Source organism: Sminthopsis crassicaudata, chromosome 1 (genome assembly GCF_048593235.1).
Source record: "Sminthopsis crassicaudata isolate SCR6 chromosome 1, ASM4859323v1, whole genome shotgun sequence".
Taxonomy (NCBI): domain Eukaryota; kingdom Metazoa; phylum Chordata; class Mammalia; order Dasyuromorphia; family Dasyuridae; genus Sminthopsis; species Sminthopsis crassicaudata.
Window position 1 is genome coordinate 43,566,892 of NC_133617.1, and position 27,624 is coordinate 43,594,515.

The 27,624-nt window shown below is 34.7% G+C and overlaps 1 protein-coding gene across 5 annotated transcripts in view; it reads left to right on the forward strand.

Annotated features, from left to right (window-relative positions):
* SFSWAP (splicing factor SWAP) overlaps nucleotides 1-27,624 on the forward strand; it is a 110,631-nt gene that overhangs the window by 59,771 nt on the left and 23,236 nt on the right. For all 5 annotated transcript variants that reach the window (XM_074299739.1, XM_074299759.1, XM_074299749.1 and 2 more), the window contains 3 exons: nucleotides 7,764-7,997; nucleotides 12,703-12,893; nucleotides 27,308-27,573. In XM_074299739.1, the coding sequence (XP_074155840.1) occupies nucleotides 7,764-7,997; nucleotides 12,703-12,893; nucleotides 27,308-27,573 (691 nt within the window). The remainder of the gene's footprint in view (nucleotides 1-7,763; nucleotides 7,998-12,702; nucleotides 12,894-27,307; nucleotides 27,574-27,624) is intronic.

The following is a 27,624-nucleotide window of genomic DNA, read 5'->3' on the forward strand; positions in this document are numbered from 1 at the left end:
TCATCATAGCCTCCCCCATTCACCAGGTTGGGGTAATCCTGAGTTCCTGTCTGCTTCACTTTGGCAGCATCTCTTCAACGTGTCTCCTGTCTTTTCTGATCCTCCCTGGTGCAGATCCTCATCACCTCAAGTAGGGACTGTTGAAGCAGCCTGTTGGTGGGCCTCTTGCCCACTCTAATCCACCCTTAATTCAGCAGCTACAGTGGTTTTCCTAAAACTCAGGCGTAGTTCCCTGTCCTTTCTAGAATCACAGGGCTATGCACCTTCCTTCTGCCTCTCTTTCCCTCTCCCACAAGTCTTACACCCTGGGACACCACCTGTGCAGCAATACCAGCCTTCAGGCTGTTCTTTATCTCTCAGTTCTATTGTGCTTGCTCTCCTTCCTCAATTTTGTCCCCTGGATTTCTTGAAGTCCCCTAAAATCCCACCTTCTCCAGGAAGCCTTTCCATATCTCTCTTCATTCTAGTACCTTCCCTTTAATCATTTATTTATCTCACACATAGCTCATTTGTGTAGATTTGTTAACTTGTACCCCTATTGTATAGTGAGCTGCTTTTTATGTACCCTCAGCTCCTGGCACATAGTAGGATAAATGTTTAATGATTGGCAGATTAACAGTGGAGGGAGAGGCATAATGGTCAGGGATGGACATCTGCTAGAGCTCTCTGCCAAACAAAAAGTACCTAATGGTTTCTTGATATTCTACCAAGAAAAGAGAATTATAATTAATCATGAGTCTTCTAGAACCAAAATTGGTCATTGCAATTAACCAGATTTTTCTGACTTTATGTTGTTGTTTTCATTTACTTTATTATCATAAAGTGGTAGAATTCACATATGTTGCATATCTTGTCAGATTTACTTGCTGTGTGTGTTGGTTTTTTGCTTAGCAGCTTAATTTTTTGTTTCCCCCCCCCAAAAAAAAAAAAAAACCCAAGAGGAATAGGAGTAGGTATATTAGAAAAGAGGAAGCTTAAAATGGGGGTAGTATTACTATCCAGAGAGGATTGGGCTTTAATATAGAAAACAAATTGGCTCAGATGGGATAAAATTTTAAAGTACTTTGCAATCCTTAAAGTGTTGTATAAATGCTATTACTATTATTAGCTATGACTTTGAGAATAAAAAACAGATAACACTAGACTTTTAGACTCTGTTTCTGTTTCCTGCATTGAATAAGAACATTCTTTCATGTGAAAAGGATAGAACAAAAATGGCTAATCGGGAAAATATGCCCTTGTCCTTGATGAGTTTGTCTTAAGGCTTAGAGTAACTTTAGCACTGAAATACTTGTCAGAAAGCCATATTGTTATTAGTATTTCAAAGAAAACAGAAGAGCTCTTATAGGACTGGAGAAGGTTAAATATCCAGGTTTTCAAAAGGGAAAAGAAAAAAATGGAGTTTACATACTAGAGGCTGTTTGAGCTTAACTTTAATTCTTGACAAAATTTTATAAAAGGGAGAGAATAGATATCTAGAAAAGCAGTCACTGCCTACAGTCAGGGATTATTCCACTCCTGTTTTTGTATTCACAGTACCCTAATCAAGTTTTGTTGAATTGAATCAAGGACAGATGATGACAACTAACATCTTTTCAACCAAGTTACTAACTTTAAAACTTTAAAAAAAAAAAAAAAACACCTAGATTTTAGTTGAGCAGATAGGGTAAGTTCAGTGAATAAATAGCACACCAGGCCTACAGTCAGGAAGACTTATCTTTCTGAGTTCAAATACAGCCCCAGATATTTCCTAGCTGTGTGACTCTGGGGACATCATTTCATCCTGTTTGCCTTGTTTTCCTCAACCTGGAGAGTTGAGAATGAAATAGAAAACTACTCCAGTGTCTTTGCCAAAGACCAAAGACCAAAAAAACTTTAAATGAGGTTACAATAGTTGGACACTACTGAAATGACTGATGACTGATCATCAACATGTTTTACTTAAGCATTTTTCATTCTCTTATTTTATACTTAAGAACATATTGGGAAAATACAATATCTTGGGTACAGAACTAGAATTTGAGAGCTACAAATAATGTTTTTATCAATTACTAGAGGTAACATGGTGGATTATTGGGGGACACCAAGATGTCTAGCAATCTTTCTTTTGCTCCCTTCATTTCATAGCCTACTTCTACTAAATTTGAAGTCTGAGATTTCTTCTCACAAGACATACCATTCAATAATCAGTTTAGCAAGCACTTATGAGAGGCATTTATGTTAGGCATTAACAAAATTAGGCAAAGCTGGAAAAGTCTTCTATAAAGTGATGCTAAGTGAAGTGAGCAGAACCAAGACAACATTGTACACAGCAACAACAAGATTATGTGATGAATAACTTTGATGGACTGGACTCTTTTCAATAATGTTTGTTTGTTTGTTTGTTTGTTTTTTCTTGTGTTTCTTTTTTTCTTTTTGATCTGAATTCTTTTCCACAGCATGACAAATATGGAAATGTTTAGAATAATTGAGCATGTTTAACTTATATTGGCTTGCTTGCTGCATTGGGGAGGGGGTAGGAATGGAGGGAGAAAAATTTGGAATACAGAGTTTTTCAAAAGTGAATGTTTAAAACTAATTTTGCATGTATTTAGAAAAAAAATAAGCTACTATTAAAAACAGTTAGGCAAAGACAAAATTTTAAAAATACCTGTCACAAGATTTACATTATTTTAAAAAGGGATACCCGTGTGGACCAACAGACTTTGATCATATATGTTCTCCAAAATTCATAAAGTTACCATCATTTATATGGGGGGGAAGGGAGGGAGAGGAAAAGAGAGAGTAAATAAATAAATAATGAATCGGATGAATGTGATTTCACTGATGTGGGTACTTTCTCCCATAGAACTATCTAGCCTTATCTTTTCATTATCTTTTCATCCTGTCTTCCCATCAGAAGTAATTCAATATAATAGAGGCCTTTCTCAAGTACTTAACATTCCATGGATAGTAGTCTGGCATGTAGGTTTGTCACTATTACCTCATTTACCATCTTCAATTGATATCTTTTTCTCACCCATTGTTGATGGGTGATATATTATGTCACATCTTATATGCAGATCATCGCTGGTAATATATCATAACTACTTTATCTACAATATCTCTTTCTCCAGTGCCCTCCAGCTCCCTTATAATTTTAATTAAAGATTAGATATTCCATGATTACAGGCCATAGATCATTAGAATAATATTCAAAAGAGGCTTCTTTTTACAGGGTACAACTTGGAACGTTGCAAAACTTCCTTCATATAGCCAAGTCCTTTCTTTTCCACTTTAGTTCTGGACCCATTTCATTGTCCATCTGAAGTGTTTTTCTGTGGTACATATCCAGATTGACTATCTATAACAAATCCTTCCATGTGGATTCAGTAAAAGATATCCTTCATGACAGAGACAATCCTACATCTCTTTCTTGAGGGATGCAGCCACAGATCTTTCTTCAAGGATTTTTTTTTGTTTTTTAAAATAATCTTAACATGTATGGCAAACCCATTGTAGAAGTGGAAACTGTGTGGAATTACAGTGGATTTTACCCTATGCCTTAATTTTAATTGTGGGACTGAAAATGTACTATGAAAAACTATTTGCAAAAACACCTACTTAATCTCATTATTTTCATTAATTATAGCCTTGTAAAATGTTTGTAGGTCATTCCAAGAAAGATTCTATAAAAATGAGAAAATAGCTGTATTGGCCAGTGATTATTGATGTCCTTTCATTTGTACTTTTTCTTGTTCTAATGCCATCTTATTTTTTTCCCCAGTCATTAAGTTTCTCCAACTAACATGAAAGTTGATCTTTCATGCTTTCAAAAAATTTTCCCCTCCAGCACTTATTTCTAATTGTTCTGGTTCAACTGCTTTTCCTAAATTCATTTTCTTAAGTACTATGTAGGTTTTATATAGCACATCAAGGAGTAAGGTGTTAGAATCAAAATGTGGTGATCCTACTCTCAGCAAGATATCTGAGGATGTGGACGAAAGCCAGACTCAGGAGGAACAAAATATTCAGTATTTTGGTGTGTATGGACATCCTATGTGTCTCTTTAACTTTCTGAGGATATACACACAATAGTACAGTTATGGGGCCAGTAAATATGAATCATTTCTTTTCCAAAATCCTAAATTTATATACCAAATAGATGAACTAGTTCAGAGCTCCATCAGTGCTATATTAGCATTCTAATCATTGGCTGTTTACATTTTTAGTCATTTTTGACAGTTTATTTGGTATTACATTAGAGTGCTGGGCCTAGGGCCAAGAAAACCTGAGATACCCTGTAAATTGGAACAAGTCACTATACCTTTGTGCTTCAGTTTCCTCGTCTATAAAATGGGTATAATAACAGCAACTACTTCACAGGTCACTATAAAGATCAAATGAGATCATATGTGTAAAGTGCTTAGCCTAGTGCCTGGCACATAGTAAATTCTATATAAATTATTGTGATTATCATTTTTATTGATGATAGTAGTACTGGTGGTAATAGAATGATTCTGAGCATATTTTCATACAGTCATTTATAATTTGCCTTTTAAAAATTGTTCACATCCTTTAAACAGTTTTGGTGTGAAAGAATTAGCTCTTGCGAAGCAACTAAATGGTATAGGGGATAAAACTTGGAGTCAGAAGGACCTGAGTTCAAATTTGGCCTTAGATACATAACCAGCTCTGTGACCCTGAACAAGTTACTTAACCCTAATTGGTCCAAAAAAAAAAAAGAGAGAGAATTAGCTCTTGAAATATTTTTCATACATGAAATCCAAAAAGAAAAGTTTATAAGAAAATTAGAGAACAGAAAGAGCCAAAGCAAAATACATGCAATAATACATGCAAGTCCCCAGTCTAGAGTAACAAGACATTGTTTTCTTCCTTTCAATACTGAATATTTACATTTGATATGAGTTTATTAACATTGAAAGAAATTTTTTGGCTTGTGTTATGGGCATTCTGACCCATATTGTTGAAGAAAATGTAGCACTACAAGGCTCAATAAAGTGTGGTATGTGTTTGTGGTGAAATAGTATTGTTCTGTGGGAAATGATGAGCAGGATGATCTCAGGAAAAAAAAAATCCTGGAATGTCCTCCATAAACTCAAGCAAAATAAAATGTACTTTCCACAAAATGATAGCAATGTTCTGGGACAACCAGGTATAATGACTTTGTTGTTCTCAGTAGTACAATCATCCATGGTTACTCTAAAGAATTTATGATGAAAAATCCTATCCATACCCAGAGAACAAATTGATTGGGTTTGAATACAGAGTGAAGCATTCTTTCTCTGTTTCTTTCTCTCTCTTTTTTTTTTTTTTTTTAAATTTTATTTTTCTTGAGAGTTTTTATATTCATTAGGATGAGAGATCTATGTTTTCTTTTACAATATGACTTTTATGGAAATGTTTTGCATAACTTCACATGTGGTTTCTTAATTGTAGGTAGGGATAAGGGAGAGAACCTAGAACTCAAAATTTTTTTAAATAAATATTTTTAAATTCTGTTTTAGATGTAACTGGGGGAAAATATTGAATAAATCAAGTACCATAAAATAAGTAAATAAATTATTGATCCTAGAGGATGTAATTGGGGAAGGGAGTTAAACCCACTTTTTAAATTTAATATTAATAGTTATTATTTTTCCAATTATATTTAAAGATGGTTTTTAACATTTGTTTTTGTAAAATTCTGAATTCCGATTTTTTTTTTTTTTCTTTTTCCCTTCCCTTCCCTCTCCCCTCTCCATGCTACCAAGCAATCTATATGTGTACATTCATTTTTAACATAGTTTCCATACGAGTCATGTTGGGAAAGAAAAATCGTAACCAAAAAAAAAACCACAAGAAAAATGGTGAAACCAGTATGCTTTGATCCACATTAAGTCTCTGATGTGGATGACATTTTTCATCCAAGGTTTTTTGGAATTGCCTTGGATCACTGAATTGGTGAGAAGAGCTAAGTCTATCAGTATTGATCATCTCACAGTCTTGCTGTTGCTATGTACAATGTTTTCCTTGTTCTACTCACTTCACTCAGCATCAGTTCACATCTTTCCAGGCTTTCCTTAAATCTGCCTGTTCGTGATTTCTTATAAAACAATAGTATTCCATTATATTCATATACCACACCTAATTCAATCATTCCCCAATTGATGGGGATCCACTCAGTGAACACTCACCATTATATAAAAAGAGCTACTCCAAGCATTTTTGCAATGTGGCTCCTCTTTTGTGATTTCTTTGGGATACTGACCCAGTAGTGGCAGTGATAAATCAAAGAGTATGCACAATTTTAGAGCCCTTTTGGCATAGTGAGAATATAGTTGGTGTTTTTTATTATTGTTATTATTACAGCTTTTTATTGGCAGAACATATGCATGGGTAATTTTTCAACATTGACCCTTACAAACACTTCCGTTCCAAATTTTCCTTTCCCCACTCCCACCCCTAGATGGCAGGCAGTCTCATACATGTTAAATGTATTAAAGTTAAAGTATATGTTAAATACAGTCTATGTGTACATATTTATCCAGTTATCTTGTTGCACAAGAAAAATCAGATTTAGAAAGAAGGTAAAAATAACCTGGGAAGAAAAACAAAAAGGCAAACAAACAACAACAGAAAAAATGCAAATGCTATGTTGTGGTCCACACTCATTTCCCAGTGTTCTTATGCTGGGTATAGCTGGTTCTGTTCATCACTGATCAATTGGAACTGATTTGGATCCTCTCATTGTTGAAGAGAACCATGTCCATCAGAATTGATCAGCATATAGTATTGTTGTTGAAGCGTATAATGATCTCCAAGAATATAGTTTTAATGTAAATAGCATTACTAGTCTAAAATGCTGTGAACTGAATGATTTGCATAAATTTATTAATATTGTAGTCTGTATAAATCTAGTTAATTAATGTTTTCTTTTTTTGTCTCTCTATATGTAAGGTAATGATTCTTTGCCTTCAAAATGCTTCTTTGTTATTTCAAAGTATATGCTACAACTCAGCATTGTCACTTTAATGGACTGATACTAGACTTCAATGTGCTATAATATTAAAATGTTCCACAATACATATCCTGCAAATCACTTGGTTCACTTTAATAAATACGTAGTAATTGATATTAGATGCCAGTGCACTATGCTAGGTACTGAAGATACAAAAAATGAAAAAAGTATATAAGTCCTTGCCCTAAGCATATTTATAATCTCATAGGGGGGAGGAGAAGGGAAGTGAACCGAGAAATAGTTTTAAGAGCCAGTCCATGAATAGGGTTGTTTTAAGAGGACCAAGCAGTGTTTGAAGAGATTCAAAGTAGGAGTATATCATTTCTATATATGGGATTAAAATTTAATAACAGGAGTGGTTTTGAAGGAAGAAAAATATTTTAAATAACCATATGTTCAGAAGTTGATTGTGTTTCAAATATATTTAAATTTTATCTTTACTACTATAGTTGGTTATATAATCCCCTGGTTTAGTGTTTAGTTTTGGGAAGGTGTTAAGACCAAGTTACCTCTTAAAACATGTATGTTTAAGCATATAATATAAAATTTCTTTGTTTTGTTACAAAAAGCTTTGTTTAGGCATATCTTTACTTAAAAAGCTTATGAGGTAGTATTTGATTAAAAATAAATAAATAAATAAGGCTGGTTGATGTCCCTTTCTACAGACTTTTTTTTTTTTGAAGTAGATAATCCAATGAAAATTTTTAACTCTTTTTGCTAAAATCTTAACAAAACATTTTAAATTTTCATCTTTTCTTCTTAGCTTCATTTGCTCCAATAAGCTTTGCAATCAAGGCCAAAGAAAATGATCTGCTTCCCCTGGAAAAAAACCGTGTTAAACTAGATGATGACAGTGATGATGATGATGAAGAGGGCAAGGAAGGCCAAGAGAGCTCTACTAGTTCTGCAAACCCTAACCCAGCGCTTGTCACACCCTGCGTAATTGTTGAGGAGAAGAAACCTCAGCTTACCCAGGAGGAGCTAGAAGCCAAGCAAGGTAAGTAAATGAATATTTTATTCCTTTGAAAAATAAGAGCTACATAATGTGAGGTAAACTGAAAGTAGCTATTTGCCTTTATTTGCTATTGTTTTAGAAAACAAAATCAGAAATATTCCTTGGTTCTTATGGGTTTTTATTTTTCAAGTAGAAGTTGCATGCTTTTTATAAATACATTTTCATTTTCAAAATTCTATATCATTTTTGCCTGCAACTCCTCAATTAAATATATAGTCTTTGTTCCCATTAGTATTTTGTTTTGAAATTAGTAAGATTAGCATCCCTAAATACAGCAAATTAATGTCTTCCAAAGAACTCTAATGGACAAAGCATTTCTTTGTTTTAATTGCCATTCTAGAGAGAAAGCTTTCCCAAATCATATTTCTTTATCAAAATAGAATCTATCTTTTAAGAGTTGTCTTACCCTAAAATAACTGAAAGTTTTTATCACATTCCTAAACATATTAATAGCTTCACAGTATGGAAAATGTGCTCCCTAACATGGCACTAATAGGGAATAACTTTTGAGAATATCATCCAATTTTTGGAATTAGTATTCACAGTTAATTTAAAGAAGTTTAAAAAATAGTTTAGCAAGGTTTAGGAGTTTAGCAAATCAGGTTATGCTGGAAGTCTAAAATTAGTTAATTCATGTTTAATTGTTAAGTGAAAAATAACACTTTTAATTTTTACAGGTTTTGGTTTTGGTTTTTTTTTTTGGTTTTGTTTTTGGGGTTTTTTTTTTTTTTTGGTATGTTTAGATGAGTAGAACAAATGACATTTGTAAAAAAGTGATTTCTACCATATTTAATCTTAGCAATCAGGATTTTATCTTAAACTCTCTTCATGATTTTATCCCAAGATTTTGAGGTCATGTACTTTTACAGGTGTTCGTATAAGATAAACAAGGTAATGAATCATTTGGAACAAAGTACTTCTCATAGAATAATTATTGGCTAGTTATGAGCTACATTGTATAATGATAGTCATTTTGAACTTGATTTCTCATTTTGTAGCAATGTATTATGTGGAATTATCCTAAATTGCTTTCATTATTTCTAAATTTAAGGTGGAAAATGTCAAAAACAAATTTAGAAACAGTCAAAAATGATTTAATTTTTATTTCTCTTAATGATTATTTTTATATAATAGAAAATAAAAAGAGCTAGATTGTAGAGTGGATTTATCTCAGAACCTATAGTCAAGAAAACCCAAATACAAATTCTACTTCAGACAAATAGCTATGTGACCCTGGACAAGTTATTTAACTCTTTTCATGCCTTTGTTTCCTCATCTGTAAAATGAAAATGATTTGTTATGAGTATCAAATGAGAGTAATATTTATAAAAAGCTACATAAATGGTAGATGTCATTAGAAATAATATGTGGAATATTTGAGGAGCCAAGGTGGCAGATTAGAAACAACCCAGTTGAACTCTCTCGACATTTACTTCCAAATAACTTTTTTAAACTGTCTCAAATCAAATATTTGCATGACAAAGTTGGTCAAGGTGAGATAATTTTTCAAACTAAGAAAACCTGGATTGGCTGGAGAAGTTTGTGATGCCAGGGTAGAAACCTGTCTGGAACCCATGCACACAGCAGCAGCTTTGAGAGGTCACAGCCCAGAAAATGCCTGCTGACAATGATTAGCAACTCTTGGCCATACATATTTCTGGATTTCAGTCCTCAGGCAAATAGGAGACTACATGGGCCCTGGTCACAATTCCAAGGCAAAGAGAGTACTAGTACTTGCGGTTGAAAGGAGTCAGTGGCCCTTCCTAGATAAACCAGAGTACAAATTAGGACCACAAGGACCATATATAACTCTCCCTCATCAAACCACATTAAAAATATCAAAAACTTGGAGATTCCCCAAAGAGTAAAGCCCAGTTTTAACATAAAGTTCAAGAACTAGACTGAGAAAATGAGGAAAACAAAAGATTTAAGCATAAAAGGCTAGAACTCAGAAGACAGCAACAGTGTAAAAACAGCTATAAGCAAAGCCACAAAGAAAAATGTTGGGTTTTTTGTTTGTTTTGTTTTAACTTGATTTGGATATAAAAGCTGATACCATAAGCAAATTAGAAGAGCAAAAGATATTTACCTAACAGATCATTGGAGAAGAGAGGAATTAGAGAACATAATGAAATACAAAATGGACAACTTTTGTTGCATTAAATTAAAAAGGTTTTGCACAAACAACTAATACAAACAAGATTAAAAGGGAAGCACAGAGCTGGGGGGGGGGGGGGGTGGAGGTGGATTTATAGCCAGTATTTCTTAAAGGCCTCATTTCTAAAATATATAAAAACTATATCAAATTTATAAGACTATAAGTCATTCCCCAATTGTGAAATGGTCAAAGTTTATGAACAGACTATTTTCAAATGAAAATAGTCATATGAAAAAATGCTGTAAGTCATTATTGATTAGACAAATGCAAGTTAAAATAACTCTGAGGTACCACTTCACACCTCTCAGATTGACTAAGAAGACAGGAATAATGATAAATATTGGAGGGGATGTGGGAAAAACTGGGACATTAATACACTGTTGGCAGAGTTGTGAAATGATCCAACCATTCTGAAGAGCATTCTGAACTATGCCCAACCTATGCATACCTTTTGACCCAGCAATGTTACTACTAGGTCTGTATCCCAAGGAAATCATAAAGGAGGGAAAAGAACCCACATGTGCAAAAATATTGGTACAGCAAGTCTATTTAAGGTGGCAAAGAATTGGAAAATGAGTAGATGTCCATTAACTAGGGAATGGCTGAGCAAATTATGGTATATGGAAGTAGTAGAATATTATTGTTTTGTAAAAAATGATGAACAAGCTGATTTTTAGGCAGTTTATGGAAGAAGAAATTAAAGCTATCTTACTCATATAAAAATGCTATAAATCACAGTTGCTTAGAGCAAAGTAAATTAAAACAATTCTGAGGTATCACCTTACACCTATCAGAAATGACAAATGCTGTTAAGGATCAGGGAAAAATAAATAAACTAATAAATTGTTGGTGGAGCAACTATTCCAGAAAAGAATTTGGAACTGTGAATAAACCTTTGAGCCAACAATGACACTACTATTTTTATATCCCATAAGGATCAAAGGAAAAGGATCTATAGGTACAAAAATGTGTATAGCAGTTTTTTGTGGTGGCAAAGAATAGGAAAATAAGAGGGTGCTCATCAATCAGAAAATTGTTGGACAAGTTGTGATTTTGACAAGAGTACTATTGTACAATGGGAAATGACAGGAAAGAGTAGTTGCAAAAAAAAAAAAAAAAAACATGACAAAACATGAACTGATGCTAAGTTAAGTGAAAAGAACTGGGAGATCATTATGCCATTAATAGCAATGTTATAATGATCATTTTTGAAAAACTTGACTATTTTGATCAATACAATGAGCCAGTACCAGAAGACTTTATGATGAAAATTTGCTATTCATCTCCAGAGAAAACATATGAATTCTGAGTGCAAATTGAAGTATAATTTTCTCTCTTGCTTTATTTTTCTTGCTTTTTTAAGCTATACCTAATAAGGGAAAATGTTCTGTATTATTTCATATGTGTAATTGATATATTGTGTTGCTTCACTTCTCAATAGGTGAGGGAAGGAAGGAGGGAATGTGGAATTCAGAATCTTGAAAGCATGTCATAAACAAATGAATTTTTGAAAATATTTTTAAAAAAGAAATATGTCTTTCCATTTAGGTGAAGTAGATAGAATTTGCTAGCTTTCAGTTTTTGTTGTAGAGAGAACCAAATTTTGTACTGAAGTTCACTTGTTAAATGTACATTATTTTATAGGCATCCGTTTCCTTTTTTTCTTAAAAGCCAAATATGAGAAAAGATATGACAGGAAAAAATAATGATAAGTGTTGGAAGGAGTATGGGAAAACTGGGACACTAATGTATTGCTAATGGAGTTGTGAAAGGATCCAACCACTCTGGAGAGCAATTTGGAATTATGCCTAAAGAGCTATAAAATTGTGCGTACCATTTGATCTAGCAGTGTGTCTACTGGGTCTATATCCCAAAGAGATCATTAAAAAAAAAAAGGGAAAGGACCTACATGTGCAAAAATGTTTGTAGTAGCTCTTTTTGTGGTAGCAAAGAATTGGAAAATGAGTAGATTCCCATCATTTGGGGGATAGCTGAATAAGTTATAGTATATGAAAGTATTATAGTGTTATTGTTATATGAAAAATAATGAACAGGCTGATTTTAGAAAGGCCTGTAAAAAATTTCCATGAACTGATGGCTGAGCAAAACAAGCAGAACCAGGAAAATATTATATACATCAACAACAAGTTTATGCAATGGTCAGTATGAAAGACTTGGTTCTTCTCAGTGGTTCAGTGATCCAAGGCAATCCCAATAAGCTTGGAATGGAAAACGCCATCTGCCTCCAGAGAGAGAATTATGGAGAATGAATGTAAATCAACATATACTATGTTCAATTTTTTTTTCTTTCATGATTTTTCCCTTTTGTTGTGATTTTTCTCTCCCAACCTAATTCATAAGAAAATATGTTTTTAAAAAAAAGAATGTATATGTATAAAACCCCCCCCCCCAAGAAATTTTGTTTTTTACATTTAGCTGGGGGAAATAAAATTTTGAAAAGACAAAAGAAAAAATCATTACATTTCTAAGATGACTTGCTGTAAATTGCCCATATTTTTGTTTCCAAAGCAAAGCAAAAGCTAGAGGATCGGCTTGCAGCTGCTGCCCGAGAAAAGCTGGCCCAGGCTTCCAAGGAGTCAAAGGAAAAACAACTTCAGGCCGAGCGGAAAAGAAAAGCGGCTCTCTTTTTACAGACTTTAAAAAACCCCATGTCAGAAGCAGAATCTGGGAAGGTAGATGATCATCCCTTTGGTGTGGAGGTAAGCTGTGAAGGGAGTATTGTGTCTACATGATGCCATTGATGTTATTGTCAGTATCCCACCACTATTAGTTTTCTCCACTAGCATCTCATGGTGGCCTTCTGACCTCTTCATGCTTCCAGCTAGTTTGAAAGTCTTAGACTCAGCTCTGTTTTCTGTCCTTAAAATTAGGCAGATTCAAGCTGCAACTAAGGGACTACTGTAAATACTTTTTATCTAGATATATTAAGTGTGTACTTAGTGTATATATTTACATGTAATATAACAATATACTGTCAACCATGTCGATGAAATAATGATGAAGAATATTAGCTAATACCTCATTTCGTTACCTATAACAAAAACAGTTCATCTTAAATCGAACACATATTTTTGTTTTGTATTTTAAACAAATCTTGAATCTACCCTCTCCTGCTCCCCTTTCCCCACTAAAAAGAAAAAAAACAAAATCAAAATACATGTCTTAGCCTATACCCTAAATATCACCTTCTGATTTCAAGGGGCAGGCTTTATCATTAGTGCTCATTTAATTGATCAGAGTTCTTAGAGTTTCTCTTATAATGGTTTTGTTATTGTATAATTTTTTCTTCTGGTTCCATTCACTTCACTGAGCATCAGTTCATATAAGTCTTATAGGTTTTTCTGAAATAATAACCTCCATCCTTTTGTAATGCACTATAATATTACATTCATGTTATATTTTAATTTGTCTAGCCATTCCTCAGCCAAAGGCATATTTCCTTAGTTCCCATTTCTTTGCTATCACAAAAAAAACTGCTATGAATATTGTATATATGTGTCCTTTCCTCCTCTTTTTTTAAACCTCCTTTGAAATACAGACCTAGTATGGTATAGCTGAATCAAAGAGTATACAGTCTGACTTTTTGGACATTGTTCCAAATCTTCAAGATTTTTTTAGGCCCTCCTATCTGTCAGATCTTATGCTATGCAATAGAAATAAAGGGGCAAAATGAAACAATCTGTGCCCTGGAAGAGCTTCTGTTCTAATGGAGAGTGGGAACAGGGTAACATGCATAAGTAAATGCAAAATGTGAACTACATAAATAATAAAGGAATTTTGTGGATAGGCCAGTAACAACTAGAGGGAGGGATTAGCATGAGATGATCCTTGTGCTTAACCCCAAAGGAATTCCAAGAGTTAGATAATGAGGGCAGTTACTCTAATATGTGCAGGACAGCTTCTGCAAAGGTTTAAGAATGGGAAATAGTATATCATGAATATGGAAAAGCAAATAAGATAGTTCCTTTGCAATGTTTCTAGAGTTTATGAGTAAAAGCAACATATGATTATTTGAGAGATTGGAACAAGATTGTGAAGAGCTTTAAGTACTAAAGAAGGTTCTGGTTTATTCTAGAAACAATAGGAAGCCACTGAAGCATCTTGAGCAAGAGAATGAAATGGTCAAACTTTGCTGTAGGAATGTCATTTTAGTAGCTGTATTGAGAGGCAAAATACAGGGAGACTAATAGCAAAAATTGATAGGGGCCTAAAATAGAGTAATTGTAGTATTAAAAATAAAATTTGACAGTTGTGAGAGGTGTTACAGAGATATAACCAGTAAGATTTGTCAGCTGATTAACTATGGGGAGTGAATGAATGAATGAATGCATGAAAAGCATTTATTGAGCACATTCAGTTACATACTGATCTAAGCATGGAGAATACAGTTAGCAATTTACAAATTGGAATAACTAGGTGGTGCAGTGAATAGAGCAGTGGATAGGTTCAGGAGGACCCAAGATCAAATCTGGCCTCAGACACTTAACACTTCCTAGCTTGTGTGACCCTGGGCAAGTCACATAACCCCAGTTGCCTCAGCAAAAAAGAAAAAAAGAAAAGTACAAATTTAGAGACTCCCTTCCCTGAAGGAGGTTATGTTCTAATTGGGCAGGCTGCCAAGAGGCAAATGGGAACCGGGGAAGGGAAGCATGTGTCCCATCTCATATGTGTGAACAACCTTAACTCCTCCTTCAATTGGTCTCTTGATTCTCAAGTGGCCTTTTGGAGTAGTAGTAGCCCTAATGTCAAAGCAGAAAGATGATTTGAATCATAGTGGTTCCTTCAGCAAAACTTAGGAAGTTAGGGAAACGATTATGTGTATTTGTAGGCAAGATAGTTTTGTTTTAGACGTCACTGGAATTGATGTACTTATGGGACAATCAGATTGCACTTGGACATGTAGGATTAGAACTCATGAGAAAGAAGGTCAGATTTGTAGGTTTGAAAGTCTCCTTCAAAGATAGTTGAACTTTGTGGGTTGATGATAGTTGAAACTAGTAGAGGTTGAAGAAAAGGTTCCCTGGATAGGAAAAATGATTGAATGAAAAAGCATTTATTAAACCCTTTCTTTGTACAGCAATATTGCCTAGGAATATATAGACAAAGATAATTCCTGCCCCAAAAAGCTTGTATTCTAATTGGGGGGACAACAGTTCTAAATCTATCATTCTTTGGTCCACTATTAATAACCAAATAAAATTATGTTCTATCTTCTTGTCTTGCTGACTATTGAGGTTTTAGAACTTTTTGCTGTTTTGAATTTGAAGCAATCCAACTTTTCTTTTTTAACTATTTCTAGAATATCAAGGGACCTTTTGAGCTTAGAAGCATTTTTGTGACCTACCAATTTTTTTAAATGACAAAAGATAATAGAAAATGACCAGACTTTCATTTCAGAGCATAATTATTCTCATATCAGTAAATCATTACAATAAAACTGTGGCACTTTAACATTCCAGAATGACTAAAGAAGCTAGTACTCAGAATTAAAATCAATCAGAGGACTACTTTGCATTTAAACTGAAATTTAGAATGAATTATGGTTGCTAAACTTAGATATAGTGTTAAGTACAAAAAAATAGTGCTTCTTCTGAAGCGAGAGGTAAAAATAACAATTCTCATCATTCCCAAAGAAAGGAAATATTCTCAAGACTATTTTAAAATTAGTGGATACAACTTGTATTGACATCTGTAGTAGCAATAATCCTATGTTAATTTTAAAATGCAGAGCTATCATTAACTAGCTCTTTGAAGCCCCAAGAGGAAGGTTTCTAAAACATGACATTTTGTTGTTATTCAGTCTTTTTTTTTTCCCCCCCCTTTGGATAAATCATTTGGAGTTAAGTGACTTACCCAAGTCACACAGCGAGGAAGGGTTAAGTGTCTGAGGTCAAATTTGAACTTGGGTCCTCCTGACTTCAGGACTGGTGCTCTATCCACTGGGTCACCTAGCTGCCCCTCATTTTCAGTCATTTCTAACTCTTTGTGACCTCATTTGGGCTTTACTTGGAAGAGATACTGCAGTAGTTTGCCATTTCCTTCTCTAGCTCATTTTATGGATGAGGAAATCAAGGCAAAGGGAGTAAAGTGACTCTTCGGGGTCCCATATAGGAAGTGTGTGAGACAGGATTTAAATTGAAGCTTTCCTGACTCTAAACCTCACACTTGTCTACCGTGCCATCTGGCTGCCCTGAAAATTATGACATAGATGACAACAAAACACTAAACTGGGTACAGGTATCTATCACAAGATTTCAGAATCTGAAGTGTGGCTGCATTTTCTCTTTGTACCATCTTTTTCCCAGATAAACTATACTACTTTGAAAATTATTCCTGGCTCTACTGTGATGTTGCCCAGAATTGGCAGTATACACGTGTCTATGTAAACATTTTTGTACCATTGAAATGAAGGGAAACAGAAATTGAGGGTATGATGTAAAGGTATAGGATAAATCTTTCATCTTTCAAATTACTACTCATGGTTCTTGAGTACCACTCTTCTCCACAAATTTCTAAGACAATATATCTGCCAGTATACATCCATCCCCCCAGTACAAAGGCACTTGCCTATCTTCAGCCATTTAAGTTCTGCTTTTGTTTATCTCTGTTCCTTTGTATTTCAGTTGTTTAAGATAAGTATTGCACTCTTAACTTTAGGGGATGATTTCTGAGCATTAAAAACTTATATAGTAGAACCTACACTTGAGATGTTTTGATTATATTTTTATTGAATTTTAACCACAACTAGTTATAATTCATTTCTTTGTCTTATCTAATTTTCCCCCATATTTTCCAATATTTCATCTCCTTTTGTACAGAACTTAACATCTGACTTCTCTCATCTTTCTGATTCTCTGAACATAAATTATATTGAAAGATTTTTTTAAAGATTTTTTTTGCTTGCTTAAAAAAAATCATTTCGATAATTCTCCTGGATATATAATCACACAGATTATAACTAATAAAATATGCCCACAGAAATGGAATTTTAGTAACAGATGGTGATAAATATCTTTAATTGCTTCTCAACAAAAATACTTGTAATTAAGTTTGAGTTGCTATAATTAATATACAAACTCTAAAATATTTTTACTTTAATGCAGTTTCTGAGGTTATATATTATCCTTGACTTTAGACAATTCCGATGAAATTTTATATACCTAATGTTTTATTTTAGAGTTATAAGGGACCTTAAAGTATCATCTGGTCATTATCCTTTTTATTCTACAGATTTAAAAATTGAGGCTATAGAGGTGTAAAGGAGCTTGCAACTAGTTAGTGGTAGAGCTAATACTGTGCCCAGTCCTATCAACTTCACCATATTTCTATAGTTCTTCTCAAGCCTCCTTCTAGTTGTTTGGTTAACTTACCAGATCAGACACTTTGAGATTGGATAGTATTTTCAAGATGCATAGTTTCTGGTTGTTCTCCATAATGAAAACTTGATAATGTACTTGTTGGGAATTTTTCATTTCTTAAATCCCACAATTCGTAGTATCAATCAGTCATTCTTCTTTGTTGTATCAGGAGTCAATAGTTTGGAATATTTCATCTGTGGAAACTAGTCTTGAAATCAGTTTCATATGGAGTTAAATCATATAGGAAAAATGCTGCATCCATGATAACCTATACATGTGAATAGTTTAAGATAGCAAATCTGTCCAAGGTTTTCATGTTGAATATTTTAATTGTTAATAAAAACTTATCTCAAAAGCTGGCAGAAAGTAAACTCTGATAGGTTTACCAGACTAGAAATGATTTGAACACATGCTGTCAAGTCTGTTGTAAGACTAATCTCACTAAGTCAAGAGAATCTTGTCTTTAGGTAGATACTCAGTTATTTTGTAGATGATGGAGAGTTAATCTCTTCTGGCTTTGTGTCTTGGCTTTCCCTGAGTCCACAATATTTCTCTATTTCTCTATTGACATTTTCTTCTGTTTATTCATTCTTCTAGCTTGACTTGGAATTTTGTATGAACTTTTGTGTTCTTCTGAAGGGCCTTCTTTGGTATTGATTTGGTATTATCTGGGGTCTGGATCATAGTGTGATCCAGGACATCATTGTCATCCCTGTCTCCCTGATTCAGGACCAGAGGCATAGAATAGCATAGCTCAGATTGTAGTCTCCCTGCCCTAGATATGTATGTAGCTTCAAGAACTTCAGGCTGTGCCCCTGAGCCACCAGACTTTTCTAGATAATCTCTTTATGAAGACATCAGCTCACTTAGTATAGTTTCTTCTTGAATTTTGTGATTATTTCTGTTTTGTTTAATTTCCTTTAGTCCTGTGACGAGAACGGGGCTGTTTTGCTTTCAGTCTTAGGGAAAGTCTATAACAATAACCATTTATAAAGCCATCTTACTAAGGTGTATAGAATTCTCTTCTCCATTAAAGGAAGATCACCTACACTGATGAAAGCCCAGAGCTTATCATTTATTGAAGTAAGCATTTAAATGCTGATACTGTAGATCCACGTAAAATTTTAAAAAAGAAATAATAAGGTAGCAAACAATTAAGTACAATTGAGTGTCTATCATATTTAAGCCGATTGCAGTATAGGAAATTGGGAGGAACTTCAAAAAGTAAATACGCCTTCTAGCTTTCTAAACACAAAATATCTGTAAAAATTTGTAATAATAATAACCTAACTGTGAAGTATTTGGAAACCATTAATAAGAAATTTATCAGCACTTTTTTTTTCCAAGGGGAAATTTTACTTGATAATTTAATGAAATTTCACAAAAGACAAGAACTTAGAAGTTTTTCTTGTTTAATCCTGTTTTGCAGCTAATATGATATTTCTTGATAAATACCATTATATTTCTTCTCTGAAGTAAGGGTTAATCTGTTTTTCAGCAGTATTTTTTTACAGCAGAAAATATTTCTTGTTAGTTTTTATTGCTTGCTAGTTGACAAATACCATATTGTGGTGAGAGAATAAATAAATATGATTTGCTGTGTTATAACTTTTACAATATTTCATTGTTCTCTTCAAAAGTTAGCCTTTGTTATAGTCTTCTTCTTTTTCTGCTGATTTTTATTTTAGTCATTTTCATTTTGGCATTAAAAAAATAGCAGCTCAGACTATCTCTAGAAGAATAATTTGCCTTTGGTCAATACTTGTAGCAATTATCATGCTCTCCTACAAGCTTTTCAAACAGTTTGTTATTGATTTGGTTTCTTTTTAGAGTTCAAAAAGATACTTTAGGAAGCCAAAGAAAAGATGTTAGACTGGAGTTTTGAGGATGACCATTTAACTTGTATTTCAAAGTATTCAAATATAAAAAAAAAAATTTAGATTAGCAGTTAAACTCAAGATTTCATAAATTAAGCTCAATTCAACATTTAAATTGAGATACATTATCTTAAACATTTTAGATTGTTTTCTCAAGGAAGCAGCTAGCTAATTTAAGTTCTTTATTCAGGGAATCAAATGATGGGACTGTATAGAGGTATGTTTTCAAGCAAAGCAATGATTTTGGATTATATTGAGTTTAAGATATTCAATAGGCATTTATTGATAAGAGATTGGACATAAATCTGCAGAGAGACTGGAGATAGATTTGAGAATCATCCTCCTATAGAGATGTTAATTAGAGCTGATAAAATCACCAAGGGAAGAGTAGAGTAGGCAGGACAGAAACCTGAGAGACACCTTGTTGGTAAAGATCATGATCTGGAGGAGGATCTAGTAAGGAGATAGAAGGGATGGTCAGAATGGTATCAGGAAAGCCAGGATAGATTTGTGATTCCGATAATTTTTTTCATGTCCAATGATTTTTTTCCCCACACCTAAACTCAGTCAGCTTCAGATAATGAGTGTTGTCCAGCACTCCCACATGCTTGTTTAGCACCAACTTCACCCTCTCTTTGAGTGAAAATACTGGGAGGGATTAGTGTTGAGTAGGCTTTGGTCTTGTATATATGTTTATAGTTCTCAAACTATTAGCGTTTTTTTGTTTTGTTTTTAAAATATGGCTATTGTCTTTACAGGGGCTATTTGCTATTAGAACAATGTGTCAGGTCTATGCTTGTTTACTTTTTTTGTCCCCAAAATCAATTGTTGGGAGTTTGCTTTTAATTATGTTTTCAGTCCTGAATTTTCCTTTCTCCTTCCCTTCCCCCACCTATTGAGGTATTGTTGGTGGTTTATTTGGCTGTATGTTTTTTGTTTGGTTGGTTGGTTAGTGTTTTTTGGTCTTTTGTTTTTGGTGAGACAATTAGGATTGAGTGACCTGCGCAAGGTCACACATCTAGGAAGTATTATGTGTCTAAGGCCAGATTTGAACTTAGGTCCTCCTGACTTCAGGGTTAGTGCTCTATTCACTGTGATGCAGGCGTAGCCCCCTTTAAGATTCCTTGTACTTTTGATTTACAAGATCTGTATCTGAGCCAGTTTGGGCTGTACCCAGCCCCCAGCTGGCTTGGGTTTCATCTCCTATTCTAATGATCTGAAATTCCTTTCTGGGGAGAGACTGAAGGAGATAACAATAGAGAATTTTTGTCTTATTTACAATAATAAAAAAATTCCTGTCTTATTTACAACAACAGAGAATTCTTGTATTATTAACAAATATCTCCGGAACCTCTTGGATAACATCTCAGTGCAAACATTGTTTTGATGACTCTAGTTATGTATATAAAGAATGTTGAAAAAATGAAATCTTTGCATTTGGTGTATACCAGCCAATGCCCGTCAACTGACGTCCCCTTGCAGGCAGTCTGGTCTTCCTGAAAGCCAAATGCCTGTCTATCCCTTTACTATCAATAAAGACTTTGTTTCCATACAGCATTGAATAGCAAATTCCTTTGCTGCCAAACCCGATCAGTTGGTTATTTTGGGGAAGGAGAGAGAAAAGGAACTGACCCATCTCGGTTTATACCTCAGTTTATTCCTCATCAACTGCACCAACTATTTGCTCCTGTTATTATGTATAATTCTACAAAACAAATTCCCAAGTTAGCAATGGCCAAAAAATGATGATAGTGATCATGAAGAAGAAGAATGGGGAGAGGGAGAAGGAAAGTGAGTGAGTTTTGGAATTGTGGTTAATCATTGTGCTGATTGGATATGGTCTTTCAAAGTTGATTATCTTTACAATATTGTTATAGAATAAATTCAAGTTATGTTCATTTTTATTTTGGATCTATTCTTATAAATCTTCCAGGGGTTTTTCTGAAACCATTCCTTTTATCATTTATTATACCACAATAAGATTCCATCTTATTCATATGCCATAACTTGTTTCTCCAAATGATGGGCATCTTTTCAGTTTCTATTCTTTGCCACCACAAAAAAAAAAAAAAAAAAAAACACTTCTATAAATATTTTTGTACATTTCTTTAATCTCTTTGGGAGATTATAATAGCTATACTACTACGTTATAGGATTATGTATAGTTTAATTGGGAGGAGGAGGGAGGCAGAAGGAGGGATCGTGCATAACTCCAAATTGCTTTTCAGAATAGTTGAAGTAGGGGGCAGCTAGATGGCGCAGTGGATAGAGCACCAGCCTTGAATTCAGGAGGACCAGAGTTCAAATCTAGTCTCAGACACTTAACACTTCCTACCTGTGTGACCCTGGGCAAATCACTTAACCCCAGCCTCAGAGGAAAAAAAAAAAAGAATAGTTGAAGTAGTTAACAGCTCCACTAGCCTTGTGTTGAAGTGTCTGTTTTCCCACAGGCCCTCCACCATTAATCATTTGCCTTTTTTGTCAGTTTAGCCAATCTGATAGGTGCCAACAATTACCTCAAAAATTATTTTGATTTTTATTTCTCTGATTGTGATTTAGAGATTTTTTTTTTCCCCCACATGATTCTTGATAGCTTAGATTTGTTCCTCTGAAAACCATGTATTTGTATCCTTTGATTATTTTTCAAATGGGGAATGGCTCTTATTCTTATAAATATGACTTTATTTTCCATATATCCTAGAAATGAAATCTTTATCAGAGAAAAATGCTGCAGGCATTTTTTACCTAATTTTCTGTTCCTCTTCTATTTTAACTGTCTTGGCTTTGTGCAGAGATTTTTTAATTTTGTGTAATCAAGCTGTTTGATTCTTATGAACCCTATCTGTCATTTATTGGTCACAAACTCTTTCCCATCCCAAATCTGATAGGAAATTTCCTCTAATTTCCTCTAATTTATGGTATCACCCAGTATGTATAAATTAAATACTAATTTGGAGCTTCCCCCCTCCCCCTGAGGCTGGGGTTAAGTGACTTGCCCAGGGTCACACAGCTAGGAAGTGTTAAGTGTCTGAGACCAGATTTGAACTCGGGTCCTCCTGAATTCAAGGCTGGTGCTCTATCCACTGCACCACCTAGCTGTCCCCCAGTTTTTGTTAAATAGTGAATTGTTATCCCAATAGCTGGGAAGGAGGGAGGGAATGCTACACAGGTAGAACCTGATCCAAATTGATATAATGACCAGTTTCAAGTGCATACATCAAAATCCTGTTTTCCCTCTAAGTGTAGAAGATCAGTTATTTGATAGTATTGTGGAACCTATTTCTCCCTTCTACCCCCATATCTTGATTACTGTTATATGAAAATCTCGATTGACTCCCTTGCTTAAAAACAGAAAAATTCCAAACATAAACAGTTAGCAAAAAAAATCATTGTATCATTTTCCCATAAAAACTAGTTGGTATAATAATAAGATCCCTTATTCAAATAATAGCTATAGCTTTTAAGTATTATAAGGAATTTTCTCCATCTTTCTATAAAGAAGATATTTCGAATATTATCCCATTTTGCAGATAATGAGATATATTTACCATTTTAGCTATAATCCATAGCTAAAGTCATGTACATCTGTATTTCTGTGCACTGTAATTGAATGTATTTGTGTGTGCCACAAGTTTTTTATGTATGGTATTTGTCCTCAGTGCCTTCCTCTCCTCCCCCATACCAGAAGCACTGCAAACTACATTTAGATGTCATACTTTTCTGATTCCTGTGTCTAATACATCACCATCAGTAGGAAGAATTGCTACAATAATGATTATGTCTCTATTCATGTTGATTTTCCCCAATAGAACAATGAGCTTATTTTATTTTTGCATGTGACCTCTGTACCCTAGCATCATAAGCAGGCAGGCAGGCAGCAATCATTTATCATACACTATTTGCCACACATTCTTCGATTAAGGACTAGTAATTCAAAGAAAGACAAAAACACAGTATCTTTCCTCTGGGAACATCACATTCTAATACTAGAACTGTTCTAGATCCTATTAGAATATTAGAATTGTACTATATATATGTAATCCACATGTGGTTAATATGACAAATCAATTACCAAAATGTTTAACTAGACATTTTTTCTAGCCTATTCAGAATGATAGATTTTACTGCTTATGATTCATTCTCTTACATGTTTCTCACTTTTAGTCTAAATATATATATACATATCTGAGGAGTTGGCTTCAAAGGTTGTTTCAAAGGAAAAGTTTTAAAATAATAACATCACATTAAAATAGTAAAGATTGTTTTGTTTAATTTTAATACATATGCTTGTAAACCAGCTCTTTCCTATATTATGAGAAACCAAGTTGTTAATTTTAGTGATAATTCTCAAACTATTTATGATTCTTCAAACAGGTTTAGCATTATTTTAGTGTGTTTTGTAAATATTACAAAAATAGTCCCAAAACAGTTGAAAATAGTAATTTTGGTTAAAATTTGGTATAATGTGAATCACATATGGCTTATATTTATCCAAATTTTGGAGGGCATTTCTTTATAATAATACATATTTAAATAGAGAAATAGGAAGTACAACTTAATTATCAACTCTAATTTACAAATTCCATGCTTTAATCTGTTCTTGTTCTCAAATTAGACTTCCCCAGTTTTAAATAAGGGAAATGTCAGGATCAGCATAGTGGAAATTATAGATAGATAAATATGATTTTTTTCAATTCCTATGAAATACCAGCTTGGAAGTGGCAGAATTTGAAATGAAGGACAAACCTGTAGTTCCTGCCTGACTGGAATTGTTTTAAATAAACCTTATAGCAGAATTCTCTGAGGCACAAAATGATAAATTGCAGATTTCTTAGAATGTCTTGAGGTGTGTGATGGTTAATTGACTGTAGCTAAAATTATTCATATAGAATGAGTTGAGGAATGACCTTTCTTATCTTTAATATAAAGGTGTTTAGGGGGCTGTCTACCTTTTGCTTTTGTAGTAATTACCTTAAAACAGAATGTGTCTTATTTTAAGTTTATTCCTTGATGAGAAATAATCTTCAGAGTGTTGTTATGATTCATAAAGGATACTTTATCACATTAACAGAAAACAGAACCTAATCACTTTTTGTAAGTAAATTGTTAATCTTTGTTTCCTTGACAAAGATGAAATGTAGACCTCTTATGGAATGTCAATTAGAACCATGTGGTGAAAGTATGTTAGAGCTGGAAGGGAGTATCCCTTAAAATTCATCTAGGCAGATGCTGGCCCCCATTTTAGGAATTAGCAACACCCACAGGTCCCCAAGGGGACCTGAATTGCTTGCCTACACACAGTGAGCAAGGTAGCCAGTACTGTTCCTGATGTTCTACTGCCTTTGTCTTTAGATAGAACACTTCACTCTTGGCCTGCAACTGAATGTCATTTTTACATATCTGTTGTCAGTCTTTAGCACTACAGGCTTTTAATGAGTATGCAGTTGAGGAAATTGATATGTAGGAGAAAGATTTCAAAGAACTGAAGCTTTTTTCCTCCATGTCCAACACTGAAGAATTATTTGGTGAAACACTTTTGATGTCCCTGTTTCTTACCCCCACCCCTGCCAAGATTTTTTGGGGGGTTATGATTGCATTGACATAAAAAAACCCCCATGTTAAGAAACCCTCCCAACCAGTACAGATTGGTACCTCCCCCAGAAGTTAAAACTTTTAGAGAAACTCTCAGGGCACTGAGATACTAAGGGACTTGACATGGGTTATACAGCTAGTATGTGTCAGAGCCAGGACTTTGACCTTGATTGTTCTGACTCCAAAGCTGTTTGTACACTAAACTTTCACTCTCCCCACAGATACATAAGTGGAAATGTTTATAAAATCTATAAGCTTTATCCTGAGAGTTTTCGGCTCTAAAGTACATTTTCATTTTTTCAAGTATATATTTAGTTAAACATGTTATTCATGCCAGGTGGAACTATATGTATATTTCTGTCTAAAATCAGCCAGTGAGTGAGCATTTAATAAGCATTTTCTATGTGTCAGGCATTGTGTTAAGATACAAAGGGATACAAAGAAAGTCCTAACCTTAAGGGAACTCACAACTTAATGGAGGAGATAATAAATAAACAACTATGAATAAATAGCAAATGATTAACAGGGAGACGACACTGGCATTCAGAAGGGTTTGAGATATGCTTATTGTAGTAGGGAAGATCATAGTTGGAATTTGGAGAAATCCAGCAATGACAAAAAGATAGGAGATGAGGAGGGAGAGCATTCTAGGTATGGGGGACAGCTAGAGAAAGTGCCCTGAGCCTAGAGATGAAACACAGGGGATCAAAGGGTATGTGGTGGAAATACAAAGTGGAGGGAAGAGGACTAAGTTATGAGGGCTTTAAATACCAAACAAAGGGTTCTAGAGTTTGTCAAGTAGGAGAATGACATGGTTGGAACTTCTCAGTTAGGAAAAAATGATTGGCAGTTGAGTGGAATGAGGGGGTTTGTGAAAGGCAGACCAGCAGGCTGGTGCAGTTGATAAGGGTCTCTTCCCAAAAGGTCCCTTTTCAGGAAAAGGGACCACGCAAGAGATTGCACAAAGGCCAAGTCAGTAAACCGTGGCAGCAGATTTGAAGAAACATGGGTGACATCAGAGTTTGGAGGGAAAGATAATGAGGACAGTTTGGACATAGTGAGTTAATATGTCTAGTGTCTGTTGACATCTGGTTGGAGATGTGAGATTGGTGGTCAGCAGAGAGGTTGGGGGAGTGAAAGGTAAATTTCAGAATTCTCAGCATAAATTAAGGGGCTAGTGATTAAACCCACTGGAGCTGATGAGACTATCCAATGAAGAAGTGCAGAGGCCCCAGGACAGAGCCCTGAGGACACCCATGGTGAGTTGGTATGCTTTGGATGAGGATCCCACAGAGGAGACAGAGGAGTGGTCTTGATAGAAGGAAAACCTAGAGAGAAGAGAGTACCAAAGAGAGTTAATTGCAGTATCAGAGGCTGCAGAGAAGGAGAATGAAGAGGTAGAAAAGGCAAGTGAACTTGGGTTCCAAAACATCACTGATAACTGGAGAGAGCCCCTTTGGTAGAATAATATGGGCAGAAGCTGAATTGTAAGGAGTTGAGAGAGAGGGGAAAAAAGAGAGGCAACTGTTATAGATGGCTTTTTTGAGGAGTTTAGCTGCAAAAGGCAGAAGAGATATGAAGGATCTCAAGTGAAAGTTTTTTAGTTTGGAGGAGAGGTGGACATATTTGTAGGCAGTAGAGGAGCAGCCATTAAAGAGACAAGCAGAGATAGAAAAGGCAGTCTGCATCTGGAGACAAGACGAATTCCTTGTTCCATATAGAGGAGTTAGCCTTCACATGAGAAGAGGCACAAATAGTACCAGATGTCATTGGGGTAATGGGAAATGGGAGTGAAGAAAAGAGCTCTTGGCAAATGGCCTCCATAATGTGAGACAAGGCCTTTGGCTGAGAGAATGGGGAAAAAGGAGTCATGGGAGATTTGAGGAAAACTGAAAACAGTTTAGAAAAGCCAGTATGGAATAATGAATTAATTAGGGAAGTGTTGAAAATTCTCTCACAGAAATGAGGGCCCAGTTGAGTTTCTGGAACATAAGTTTATAGTGAACTCCCTCAAAATGGTTATGTAATTGTCTCCATCTGCATTCAGCAGTAAACATGGAGTATGGTAACATGATGGGAGTAACCCAAAACTCAGGGGTACCAGGGACTCCAACATCATTGAGTTAAATAGGTTCACCAAGGGAGCAAGATAGAAGAGCAAAGGAGTGAGTGTAGAATAAAAGTGACTGGTGTGAAGGGTTATTCTTTACATTGGGGTTTTTGCTTAGATGCTCAGACCACTACAGCAACTTTTTTAACAGCCAGCCATTGGTTTCATTATTTCAGGAAGTCAGTAATATGCCATGCACTTTACTGACTGGAGTGAGACCTCTGCCAGCTTTGGAAGTTAAGCCACCAGAACGGCCTTCAAGCAAAAGTAAAGATCCTCCCCGAGAAGAAGAAAAGGAAAAGAAAAAGAAAAAGCACAAAAAAAGGTCTCGGACAAGATCCCGCTCTCCCAAGTACCATTCATCATCTAAGTCCAGGTCTAGATCACATTCAAAAGCAAAGCATTCTCTTCCCAGTGCCTATAGAACTGTCCGACGGTCAAGGTGAGTCTGCAAAAAAATAATTTTTTTTTTTTTTTTTTTTACTTTTCTGAT